Raw genomic sequence first — 13,555 nt, forward strand, 5'->3', positions numbered from 1 at the left:
CCTTCCGCTTTCGCTCTCAACTTTAAACTCTTCTATAGGGTGCTCGCTCCCCATCCTCCATCCTGCCCCCACTCTCACTCCCAATCCCAATCCCAATCCTGCATCTTTTAGTAAAAGTCAGAGCTCCTTTCCAAAGATATTAAAGTTCAACATTAAAGTTCACATTGAAGAAAGTAACTAATGTATACAATCTGTAGTGCAACCAAAGATATTAAAGTTCAACATGAATCTCTTTTCCTGTATCACCCATTCATGATATTTAGATGTTTGTGAAGGAAATAGAGTAATAAATTTTAAAAAATAATCACACCAACTGATCCACATCACAAGTATGTGCAGACGAAAACAATTATTCATATTGGGGCAGATCAATGACATAGATTATAATGCTGGGTTTAGAAACCGTAGAAAAACATGATTAAACCAACTACAAATGTAAGTAAAGTGAAAAGCAACTAAACAGAACTCACAGGCCAACAATCTCAAGATCAAGAAAAGAAGGGCAGACTGACAATGATGCACAAAGTGATGCATTATCCATTCTTTCAATATTGTAAAGGTGTAACCTCCTCAAAAGAGCCCTAACAAGAAGAGAAAGAGATTCAAAATTAATAAATAAATAGAGACAATCTGTCTCTATCTGTAGTGTGTGCATGACTGTGCACATGAGATGATGAGACTATCACTGGAAATTGGCAGGCAACCCAATAAATAAATATATACACCAAATTCTACTTAGAACCATACCCAGGAGCACCACTGTCCCCACTCAAAAAACTCAAGCAGGACCTTGTGAGAATAGATGACTCCTTTCCTTGTCTCGATCTCTTATCATTCCAGGAAAAGCCTGATGCATCCGTAAAATTCCTGATGTTGTATACAAAAGGTTGAGAAGAACCAGGTGACACAATTGGTCCAGGTGCGATATCAAGCTTTAGAGACCTGCATTTAGAAAAAAATAGAAGTAACTATACATTAGAAGAAATAGGCAGAAAATTATGTGGGACACATTCCAACAAGTAATATACAAGAAATGACTGAGGAGCATATCAATCACAAGAATTTAAAAGTAATCTTCCCTCCAATTTGCGGTGGCTTGATTGCAAGTTTGTTCAATACTTGTGTATTTACATCTAAAGCTTTAGCACAAGTTAACAATTTCCAGCCTAATAGAGTTAATTGGCTAGCTGGAATTTTTACAGCCCTACCTTATTAAGACTGTCCAGGGATTAAGCATGATAGAGTTCAGAGTCCCAGCCACAAATTGGAATGAATCATGGTCAGCAGCACTATTTAGTTCAAGCCTAGTTGCCACTTGTTAGGCCTACATATGATTCCTTACCACTAAGCATGTAAGGGTGCAAATCAGGTGGGTTAGGTAGAGCTAAACACCTGCCCAGGCCCAACCCAAGTTTTTTTTTTTTTTTTGGTAAAAGGGCCAACCCAAGTTGTGCTGAGAGCAGCCCGTAGCCCAAGGTCTTCAATCAAGGTGGAATACAAGCCAATTCATGTATAAAAAAATAATTAATTGTATATCTACAAACATTCAATTCACTCTCTCTTGAACATTTTATCAAGCATAACATGTGCAATATTGGTATACCCAGTACAAAACACCAAAAACACAAACACAAACACACATCAAAGGGAAATGAACATACAGGTGTGTTGCCAACAGCAACACCATACTTAGTGGCAGCATTGACATCAACATTGTTGTATCCAACAGCCATGTTACTGAAAGCCTTGCCACCTGCTCTGCTCAATGCAGAGAACAATGTCTCCCCCCACCAGCAGCACCTAGTAGTGATAAGGGAGTGAATTAATATTTGGTGATTTACAAAAAGCATGCCCTTCATTGAAAACTTATTTCAAAACAAGTTTCTGGGAAATATGATTTGAAAAAATTTGACTTTAGTAGACAACTCTTCATACAAGTATTTTGAGTAAGAACTTGGAAGTGATTTTGAATCGATTTTAATTGCAATTATACTAATTATTTTTTAGCTTTTACAGAATGCCTATTGGGGGAAAAAGAACAAAAAATCACATTGGATTTGGAATTTTCTTTTCCTTTGTTCATTTTCTCAACAACCAAACACAACAGTGAAAGCAAATTAACTAATATGAACGAGAAAATCTAGGGCAAGAGGCCGAGAACAGACCTATAATTAGGAGGAAAGTGAGGCCAGCGATAGGGATTCCGGCGAGAAACAGGCGAGGTATGATGATCGAAGTAATCTGTCTATTCCAACACTGTATCATTGGATGAAACCAACATACGACTTCCATAGCCTTCAGAAGCAAACGACGTGGAATTGCAAGAGTACCTGATCTTCTCAGCCATTGGACACTCCTCGAAGAAGAATACACCAACTCTCCTCATCTCGTTCAGCAATTGGATCGGAAGACCATGGTTCATCACGTGAAACGCACCCCAATCTTTGCAGGCTCGATCCAGCTCCGCTTGAATGTCGGCCCTGGTGGTGCTGAGGTCAATTGCCGGAATGCAAGATCGAGAGAGAGAGCAAGAAACAATTAGTCTGTGAAGGGCTAGGAAAGATACAAGGAAAAAGGGAAAAATAAATCAAAGAAAATAACGAACAACGACTAAATTTTTGTTTAGTAGCCAAAACATTAATTAACGGCGACTAAATATTTTTTTAGTCGCTAAAGGTGCTGGAGAGAGAGAGAGACAGGTGCTGGTTTGTTGTTTGGAAACCAAGTAAATATATATTACACCATTAGCGACTAAAATTTAGCCGCCAATTAATTTATAAAACCCTCCAAAATTTGAAAAATCCCTCCAAATATTTTATTTTTTGGCGACTAAAATTTATTTTTGTCCCTGAAAGTAAGTTTTTGGCGACCAAGTTTTTGGTCGCCAAAGATAAAAAAATATTTTTTTTATTTCTATTCGGTCACTAAATAATTTTAGTAGCAAAAATCAATATACAGCGACTAAAATAATTTTTTGTCGCTGAAAGTAAGTTTTTGGCGACTAAAACTTTAGTCGCCAAAGAGAAAAAATAATTTTTTTATTTTCCATTCGGCGACTAAATATTTTAGTAGCCAAAAGTCAATATACAGCGACTAATTTTTTTTTAGTCGCCAATTCTTGAATTTTAAGTGACTAAAATTTTTTTTAGTCGCCAATAATGAATATACCCTGACTAAATAAAATTAGTAGCTAAATATTTTACTTTTGGTGACTAAAAAAAAATGTTAGTCGCCAATTACATAACTTTTGGCGACTAAATTTTTTTTAGTCACCAATTTTGGTCGCCAAAGGTGCATTTTGTTGTAGTGGAGTCTCCATCCAAACCTGTATATGTTTCCACTGCAAGTTCAAGCCCTGAATAGTCCGCAATGACCAATAATGATTGACATTCACAGACTGATTCGCTTCCTTGTTTCCTTTATGCTGTGTTTGGTTGGGGGATTTGAGGATGGATTTGGAAAAAGAAATGGAAAAGGTATGTGAAATGTAAAAAAAATATACTTATTTTTCACATAGTTTCACACACCTTTTCCCTTTCTCTTTCCAAATCCCTCCTCAAATCCTCCAACCAAACATAGCGTTAATGACATTCTCTAGAAGTCTGTGAGAAAGATCTGTATTTGACTCCCAGCTAAAACCATCATGATTCATGCCTAGATTTATGGACACACTAACTTTGGTGCAATTGACCTCGATTTCAGCCTCAACTAGGGGGTCTACCATCGAAGAACTAGGGGCGTGCCTTATCTACCATGCTTTCGTGCCATTCCCCTCCCTGCCAAGGGATGACAAAAGCATAGCCACCGCCCAAGAACCATATGTGAGAGTTGTAATATTATTTTCGGCCAAATCACACTAACAATCTTTATAGTTTGGGGTTTGTGTCACTTTAGTACTTAACTTTTCAATTGTAATACATTTGATCCTGAATTTTGAATCTTGTTCCAAACAAAGACAATCAAATATGTTTCCTTTGCAAACGGTCCATTCAAGGGTAAAGTTGTCATACAAACTTATTTTGTGTTGGTTAACTTATATATTGTTTGAAATGCAATGGTATTTTTTTTAATGAATAATGTTGGAACTTTCTTAGTTATAAAGTTTTGTTTTGTTTTGTTTTGTTTGGTTTTCAGAATTTCTTTTAAGAAACAAAAAATTAAATTGGTGAAAAAAAAAAATTAAAAACACATCATTTTTATATAATTTTATTTTTTGAGAGTGTAAATAATTTTTTTTATATTTATTTTTGTTAAATTAGTTTATATTTTTTTCAAAAGTCAAAAATAGTGACAACTTTGATGTTATTATGTTTAATCCATTAAATAAAAAATTTCAAAACTAAAAATATTTATATATTAACATATAGATTACACAGTAAAAGACTACTAACCATCCATTATATGATAACTATCCAAAAATATCTGTTAACAAAAAATACAATCATCTATTACATCATAACCATCCAAAAATATCAACAAAAACAACCACCTATTACATGATCATCATCTAAACACATACTAAAAACTAATTTGGTAAAAAAATAAAAATGCAAAAAATGGATCATTTTTATATAATTTTATTTTTGGTGGGTAGAAATAGTTTTTAAAAATTCAAAAACAATTTTGAACATTTATTTTTGTCAAACTAATTTATATTTTATCAAATTGACCACTTTGCCCTTGAAATGGAGCAATAGTGTCTTCAATTGTCTTTATTTGGAACGAGATTCAAAATTCAAGATCAAATGTATCACAATTAAAAGGTTAAGGACCAAAGTGACATAAGCTCCAAACTACAGAGACCGTTTGTGTAATTCATCCTATTAATTTTAGTATAAGGGTAGATCAATATAATTAATCTTTGTTTCATAATTAGGATTATTAGTTATTTGTGTATATATATATATATATATAGGGTAATTCTATTTGCACACTTCAAAAAATCTCGGTACACAATATTTATGTCGTTCGGATATAAATTTCAAAACAATGATCAAATGTTCAGACATAAACTTATAAATAAGAAGCAGTTGTTCGGATATAAACAGTTGAGTGAAATATATATTTGAACAATTCATTTTTATTCATAAATTTATGTTCGAACATTTGACTTTTTCTTTGAAAGTTTGTATCTAAAATACACAAATAGTGTGTGGTAAAATTTCCTGTGGTATGCGAATAGAATTTCTAGTATATTGACCTTTATACTCAAAATAATATTACAACTCTCACACCATTATCATCATCTACCCCATGAGTTAGGCGATCCTCCTCCACGCTCCTCGAGGAATCAATTGTCACTTCGAACTTGTTCTTCTCCGAGACTGAATCCCTCACCTAATAGCTTTCACCACCACACCCCTCCCTCATCATACTGGAAATCCTCAACCACAACTGTAAATCTTGTAACTCCACCCCCTTACCGACATCCAACCAACCAGAACATTCCTTAAAGTTGAAAGTACGCCCAAAATGCCACTATAATAGCAAAAGTCAGTAGCCTCTCATACTTAAAGGATACCCAAATAAACACACCCTTCACTAATAAAAGCTTTTAACCCCCACCCTAACGCCTTTGAATCATCAACAATTGCACAAAGACGAATAAATCTCCATCAATACATTGCATCCTCACCTACATTAATATCTTCAAAATGTCCAATATGATCGTTAATCAGCTTCGCCACCTCCCTCGTCATACTTGAACACAAAATGATGCCCAGTCTAAGATGATCTCCAACAGTTGGTAGCAACTAAACCTCATTAAAAGGCCTAGAGCCCACGACCTAACTTGGCCCTAAAATATATAGGTTGGGCGAAGGGTGGGGCCTGCAAAGAGGATTTAGTTCGCATTGATCCAAATCCATTTGAGGTCCCCCAGATGAGTATATCTCTACTATTCCCCTTGAGCTTATTCCTTCTTCTTCTCCTACCACCCCTCTTGTTGAGTCCCTTCCTACTAAACCCCATGAGTTTGTTCCCTCTTCTCCTCCTGCACCCCCTCCTGCTCTTTCATCTCCTCCAATGTTAGTCTATTCTCGTCGCAAGGCTCTCCCTCTACCAATTGTCTCTATCCTTGCTGCTGATCCCCCTATTTCTGACGACTCTGATCTTGCCCATCGTAAGTATCCCTTTCACAACCATAAATAGGTAGTCAAACTTGATTTTGCTAAAACATGTTTTTCTCCTTCATATTGTACCTTTTTGTCTGCTATTCACTCTTTTTCAGAATCTTAGTCTTACAAGGAGGCCTATCAGGATCCTAATTGGATTCGAGCTATAAAGAATGAGTTATTTGCATTGCAAAAAATACTATTTGGGAGCTAGTTTCTTTGCTTGCTGGTAAGAATTTGATTGGTTGCAAATGGGTCTATAAAGTCCAGACTCATTCTGATAGTTCTCTCGAGCACTACAAAGCTCGCCTAGTTACTAAAGGTTTCTCTCCTAGGAGTATGGTATTGATTATGAGAAGACTTTTGCCCCTATTGCCAAGATGACTACTGTCCACACTTTGATCTCTGTCGCTGCTGTTTGTCATTAGCCTCTTTATTAGATGGATGTTAAGAATGCTTTTCTTAATGGCCATCTCATTAAGTAGGTTTACATGCATCCTCCCCCTGGCCTTCCTCATTCCTCTGGACAAGTTTGTCGACTTCGACGTGCTCTGTATGGTTTGAATCAATCTCCTTGTGCTTGGTATAATCGCTTTCAGACAGCTGTTACTGAGTTTGAATTTCATCCTTGTGCCCAAGACTTTGCCTTGTTTCTCCTCCACACCTCTACTGGTTTTGTTGTCCTCTTACTGTACGTGGATGATATGATCATCACTGGTTCTGACTCTTCTGCTATCTCTTCTGTCAAGTAGCATCTCTTCTACACCTTTGAAATGAAGGATTTGGGTTCATTATCGTATTTTCTTGGTATTGAGGTAGCTTATTCTCCCAAGGGTTACTTTTCGTCTCAGGCCAAACATACCAACAAGGTTATTCATCGTGTCGGTCTTACTGACACTAAGCTTTCGGATACCCCCACTAAGCTTAATGTGAAGCTCAACACTATTGATGGTGTTCCTCTGAAAGATCCTACTTTATATTGAGATCTTGTAGGTTGCTTAGTCTATTTGACAGTTACTCGCCCTGATCTTACCTATGTTGTCCATGTGGTTAGTTAATCTGTTTCTGTTCCTCACTCTATACATTGGGCTGCTTTGATTCAAATTCTTCGCTATTTTTGCAATACTATCTTTCAAGACTTGCTCTTATCTTCTACTTCTTCCTTGGACTTGGTGACTTATGCTGATGCTGATTGGGATGATAATGTTAATGATCGCAAGTCCACTTCTGGTTTCTGTATGTTTCTTGAGGATTATCTGATTTCTTGAAAAAGCAAGAAACAAACTGCTGTTACCTGTTCTACTGCCGAAGCTGAGTATTATGCTATGACTCATGCTACTGCTAAAATTATCTGGCTTCATAGTCTCTTATTTTACTTGGGCGTCCCGTAGTCTTCTCTGACTTCTCTGTATTGTGACAACCGAAGTACTATTCAGACTGTCCATAACACTGTCTTTCATCAACGGACAAAGCTCATTGAGATTGATTGTTACTTTGTCTGTCAGCATCTACAGTCTGGCTCTATCTTGCTTCCATTTCTCACTTCGACTCTGCAACTTGCTGACTTCTTTACTAAGACTCACATCACCGCTTGGTTTCGGTTTCTTCTTGACAAACTCTCAGTATTTTCTGCTAAAACACCTTGAGTTTGAGCGGGGGTGTGAGAATATATTTGTCTATATTGTCTATATTTTAAGGAATTATTATATTTTAGGATTTTGGAATGGTTGTGATTATGTAAATATTCTGTGTAATTCATATTTCCTTTTTAGGCTTAGGGATTAGAGTTCTATATTAATTGATGTCCTCTTTATATCAATCATTCAGTCGAATATATAGAAATAATCAGAAACTTGCAGTATCTTACAATCAAACACATGATAATTTGTAGAAATACACAGTAATTTTTCCTTTTCTAAGTCCTACTAAATATTGGGGAAAAGATGGCAAACAACATAAAACTCAATCAAGTTTTAGCATTTTACAGGCACTTGAATATAACCTAGATATAGTGAAAAGATGGAAACATTAAGGCAATGTAGCTTATTTAAAATAATAATAAAAAATTGAGGAAGAAGATAAGCTTAGACAGATTGGTTACATTGGACGGGGTGGAGGAGGAAGATAAGCTTTCCTCTATTGGTTTGTCCCCTCCCCACACCATCAATCTTTCCAGATATTAACGCTAGAGCCATCACCAATGGACCATTTTACACCTTTTCTTAAGATGTATCGAGTTTTCAAAATGCCTTTCCACACAAGAGAGGCTCTCATATTTTTCTTCCAATCAAGGAAGTTGGTGCTTCTAAGGTATATGGATTTTAGCACTTCTGCCCACATGTTGTCCTCATTGCTCAAAATTTTCCAACCAAGTTTAGAAAGCAAGGCCATATTCTAGTCTCTAGGATTTTTAATGCCCAAACCACCATATTTCTTCCTTTTGCACACCTCATTCCACTTAACAAGATGAATTTTCTTTTTCCCCAGGGTATCTGGTTGACTCAACCCAATATCTAACTACGAGCTTTTTAATTGCAACAACTTAAATATATGCTACTGGAGCTAGAATTACCACGGCTACTGGCCTATTTGTCTCTCGCCACCTTGTGGTGCTAGGTGAATCTCAAAGTATCTCGTGTTCCATGTTGTCCTCACGTTGCTGTGTTGGGAGCATGGCCCACCTCGTGGTACTAGGTGAACCCCAAAGTATCTCTTGTGTTCCATGTTGTCCTCACGTAGCTGTGTCAGAAGCATGGCTCCCTTCGAAGTTTCCCTTGAGATAACTGGAGCCCGGGTGCGAGTTCTATCAGGTAAAGTCAATGATTAGAGGCATCAGGGCTATCACCCCGAAGAAACTTTCTGTTAATACGGTCAATATCATAGCACACTCTCTTCGGGATCTCTACGGTTTGCATAGTGTACATATGAATGGCAGATGCAATGGATTGTATTAGTGTAGCCTTATCTTCTATAGAGAGAACACTCATTTTCTACCCAGCCAATCTATTTTGCATCTTTTCTAAGACGTAATTAAAATAGCTACGGTTCACCTTCTTGTGTAAGAGAGGGACACCCAAGTATTTTCCCAGGTCAGATGTTAAAGGGATATCACATCGCAAGCTGAGATCCTTGGCCATTCTACGATCCAGATTAGGTGACACAGAGTTTCAATATCTGGATTTTTTTTTTTTGATAAATATTTCTGGAAGTTAATTTTAAGTCCAGAGATGAAATTGGGCTCATTCATAACTTCAATAATGGTCTCACAATTCTTAGTGTCAGCCCTAGCAAACAAAATTAAGTCATCCGCAAAGAAAAGGTGTGTAATACAAGGGTCGCCTCTATTGATAGTCATGCCTTTCCATTTCATCTCTTCAACCTTGAGGCTGATCATATTTGACAGTCTTTCCATGCAAAGCACAAACAAGTAACAGGACAAAAGGTCACCTTGTCATAACCCTTTTAAAGGCCTAAATTCCTCAAGGGCTTCCCCATTCCCAAGAATAGAGGATTGTACTGAAGTAACACAGCCCATAATTAGCTCAATCCACTTCTCATTAAATTTAAACTGAAGTACGGTTTCTTTTAAGAAATGCCACGAAATATCATCATAAGCTTTCTCTAGATCAATTTTCATAATCATATTGCCAAGCTTGCCTTTTTGATATCTCATAGAGTGGATGGCTTAGTGTGTTATGATGATATTGTCGCTGGTATTCCTACCAGGGACAAAGCTACTCTGGTTAGGTCTCACAATCTCATCCAAGAAAGGTCTAATTCTGTCCACTAGGATTTTAGTGATGACTTTATAAGTCACATTGCAAAGGCTAATAGGCCTAAATCACCTAACCCTCTCAGGGTTAGCAGCTTTAGGAATGAGGGCAATGAGAGTTCTATTTATTTCCTCAGAGATGAAGTTACTGAGAAAATAATTTTTGACAAAGGAACAAACATCAGAGCCAACAATATCCTAATATTTGTGATAAAAAAATAGTCTGAAAACCATCTTTCCCACGGGCGTTGAACCCTTTGATGTTTTTCATGCCTTTTTTCACTTCCTCATCGGTGATACTTTTGGAAGTTGACTATTATCCTCAAAAGAGAATCTGCAAGTGACCCTGTTAGAACAATGGTCCAGCTTGTTTGTAGTAGTAGTACCAAACAGATTTTTAAAATATGTGACTACCAAATTCTTGAGGTCGTGTGGGTCATCGACCCAAATCTCATCCTCATTCTTAAGGACTTCAATTATGAGTTTCCTTCTTTTGACCAGCGTAAAAATGTGGAAAATTTTTGTATTCCGGTCCCCTTGAATTATCCAATTAGATCTAGATTTCTGGGACCAAAGTAGTTCCTCTTGACAGAGGATTTGATTATATTGTTCAACAAGCTCTTTTTCCAGGAGATGGAGACTGTGGGTGTACACCCTAGAGCCTAGACATTTCTGAATGAGTTAGGAAGTGAAACATTATATGTTATGTGCATATTACATACCTACAAAATTTGTTTGATCTGTAGAAATTGGAGCCTCGTCCTTGCCCTGGATGAAACAGAAACAGAAGAAAAACGTAGCATTATTTTATGTATTATTTCTTTTAGTTTCTTGCAATGCACTTTATTCTTCACTGCTAGTCGTACCAATTTTGTTTTACATTCTTTCTTACGTTAAGAAAAATGCCATTAACTAGCACCCCTGCACTTTATCCCAAATTCTACATTGATTTCTTATGATTTAATTGTAATAATTAGCCATACTTTTACAATCAAATTACAATGTCAACCTTATGTGAATTGTTCACATGGGATGAATAAAAATGTTCATGTGGCTGGCACAATTTGGATCTGCCAACCTCTTTCATGCTCATGTCACGTCAAGGTACAGCAAAAGAAAAATTGCGAAATCTGATCCAATTTATCGTAATCGATTAGTTAATATATTGGTTAACTGTATTCTGAAACATGGAAAAAAATCATTAGTTTATCAAATTATCTATCAAGCCATGAAAAAGATTCAACAAAAGACAAAAACAAGTCCACTATTTGTTTTACATCAAAGCAATACGTGGAGTAACTCCCAATATAACAGTAAGAAAGACGTGTAGGTGGATCGACTTATCAAGTTCCCATTGAAAGAGGATCCACACAAGGAAAAGCAATTGCCATTCGTTGGTTATATCATCAGCCCATATAACAGAAACTCATAAAAGATCGACATTGGCACTTGAGGGGCAGACTATTCCAATTAAAAAGTTAGACCAACGTAAAATTGGAGGTAAACAACAGAAGCGAGTAGTGTATGTAACCTAATTTTTATGTCCAATTATCACGTGTAATTTGTTCAGTTCAATAACTACTATGTTTCTTAATTATAAATTTTTATTTTGAGCAGTTATCAATCAGGAGTTCTATATTTTCCAATGATTTCATCTAATCTTTTTACGGCAGCAAATGCAAACTGTGTGATCAAAATTTGCGTTATTATAGTTTTCATGTTGGGATGGAGGATACTCCATGTTGGGCTCTTTATGTTCTGTTGGCGGATAAGCATTTTGATTATGTACTTTTCTTTTTCTTGAGTTATTGTTACGGTATTTCCCAATAATAATAATAATAATTTGACTTACGTCAGAGGACATTAGTCTTGATAGATGACTACTTTCACTTTCTTCTGCTAGGCTAGCATCCGGCACAACGACATTAACCTGCAGACAGGCAGGACACACTTAGGCACAACCTTTTAATTCATGTAAGTTTTTAGAAACAAAAAACGTAAGAGAACATTATTCTGATTTATGAGCAACATATTTCCATCTAATTGGAATTAAATTGAACGTGTTACAATTTCAAAGTGGGACTTGAAAATGCATTTAGTTTTATATGTAAAAGTACAGTAACACCTGTCAAAAGGAATTAAGATATTTTTGTTCTATATTTATCCACCCAAATCAAATGCAGTTATCCAAATTTTGAAAAAGTTATGTTCATACAAGGAATTCTAATATTTTACAACAATTCAATTGGAAAATATATATATATTTCTATTTTCTTTTCTTCCCTTTTTCCCCCCGAACTGTACAAGTCCATGTGCCAAACATCATTGACACCGTATCATCTCCACATTATTTCCCTCACAACCTTGGTCACTCGTTGACACCGTATCATCTCCACATTATTTCCCTCACAACCTTAGTCCCTCGTGTCAATCTCATGTGATGACACATGACCAATGGGAAGTCGCCATCTATTAGTTCTCTCTCCATGATAAAGTAATGTTGACTGAGGCTAACATAAGCAAAAGTACCTTATTCTCAAGGAGGCAATTTTGAAAAAGGCTCCTGGGCATGGTCCGCCTCTGTCCCTTGCTCGTGCGAAAACTCCACCTGAAGGTGCCTTCTCCATAGGTGTCCAAAACAAGCCGAGACCTCCTTTGATCTAGTTGAGATGTCCTCCATTGAAATTTACTGTGTATGATCTACAGGTAGTTCTCAGTCTTACATTATTATACCTAACCCAAATTTTATATAACCTCAAACAAGACAAATCCATATGGCCAAAAAAAAAAAAAAAATATTGACAAATATAATTAAGGAACATAAAATACTAAACCTTAAAATCATTTCTGGATCGAATTTTTATATGCATCAAATGTAGACAATGTGAATAAAAACATATAATTACCTTCGAAAACAAGTCCAAAAACAAAAAGGTAGCTTACATGTCGCTCAGTCATTTCATAGAACGTAAATGGTCTGGTAGTTCTTGGTGGTTTTCTGTTTTTTGGTCTGAATCTAGTAGTTCTTGGTTTAGCCATGGTTGACCTAGCATTGCTTGGTCTAGCAGTTGTCAGCTTATTAGCCGTTCTTTCAACTTTACTTCTTTTGGGCTCGGCCAGCCCAATACTATCTTCCTTTTCTACTTTTTTCATTTCCAATTGGTCAATTAAGGGATCTGCATCATGGAGATTAACCTGCAATATGTAGGAAACATTTGCAAAACTCAATTAGGCCATTTTTGTTTATATAAGCTTTTTATACAACCCAACCCATATATGAAAATGAACCAGAATTTTTCCATCAAATTTAAATTTCAATACCAGAAGATATTTAAATAGAAACACCAAAACAGCACAAAAGAAAAGCCTATCAAAAGTTAAAATCTAAACTAAACTTGTTATAGTTAAATTCATCAGCAAAAGTATTAAAATAACAGAAACCTGAGAAGAAGAATCTTCACTGAATTTAGCAGTAACCTTTAAAAAAATGGTTTCCATTATTTCTAGTCCAAGATGCTGAGATAATCAACAAATATTGGATTACAACACTAAAGACTGAAGAGCGAGACCTGACCCAGAGCAAAAATTGGGAGCTGGGATTGAGAAACTAAAGAATAGGATGAATGGCAGAATATATATTATATGCTTCTTCATTGGAATGGAAAAATAA

At 36.1% G+C, this 13,555-nt stretch overlaps 1 protein-coding gene across 3 annotated transcripts; it reads right to left on the bottom strand.

Annotated features, from left to right (window-relative positions):
- Positions 1 to 329: 329 nt before the first annotated feature.
- On the bottom strand, positions 330 to 13,467 carry LOC114310112 (uncharacterized). 3 transcript variants are annotated; one of them, XM_082875131.1, is made up of 7 exons: positions 13,327 to 13,467; positions 12,829 to 13,080; positions 12,415 to 12,585; positions 11,738 to 11,815; positions 10,608 to 10,653; positions 748 to 942; positions 330 to 581 (listed from the first exon to the last, which is right to left on the bottom strand). In XM_082875131.1, exons 1-6 carry the CDS (start codon positions 13,381 to 13,383, stop codon positions 935 to 937), a joined length of 612 nt encoding a protein of 203 aa, XP_082731257.1. In that variant the 5' UTR covers positions 13,384 to 13,467; the 3' UTR covers positions 330 to 581; positions 748 to 934. The 3 variants fall into 3 exon arrangements, 1 of the variants encoding a protein (XP_082731257.1); XR_014333372.1 differs by lacking the exons at positions 10,608 to 10,653; positions 11,738 to 11,815; positions 12,415 to 12,585; positions 12,829 to 13,080; positions 13,327 to 13,467 and adding an exon at positions 2,166 to 2,591; XR_014333371.1 differs by lacking the exons at positions 330 to 581; positions 748 to 942; positions 10,608 to 10,653; ... (2 more) ...; positions 12,829 to 13,080; positions 13,327 to 13,467 and adding exons at positions 959 to 1,800; positions 2,166 to 2,730.
- Positions 13,468 to 13,555: the final 88 nt, after the last annotated feature.

This window comes from Camellia sinensis, chromosome 6 (genome assembly GCF_055761805.1).
Source record: "Camellia sinensis isolate YWXY chromosome 6, ASM5576180v1, whole genome shotgun sequence".
Lineage (NCBI taxonomy): Eukaryota > Viridiplantae > Streptophyta > Magnoliopsida > Ericales > Theaceae > Camellia > Camellia sinensis.

Coding starts and splice junctions, on each gene's coding strand:
- LOC114310112 (XM_082875131.1), bottom strand. CDS start 13,383: ATGGAAACCATTTTTTTAAAGGTTACTGCTAAATTCAGTGAAGATTCT. Junction 13,081..13,326: donor GTGAAGATTCTTCTTCTCAG/GTTTCTGTTATT, acceptor TACATATTGCAG/GTTAATCTCCATGATGCAGA. Junction 10,654..11,737: donor CAAGACTAATGTCCTCTGAC/GTAAGTCAAATT, acceptor TGTTTCATCCAG/GGCAAGGACGAGGCTCCAAT.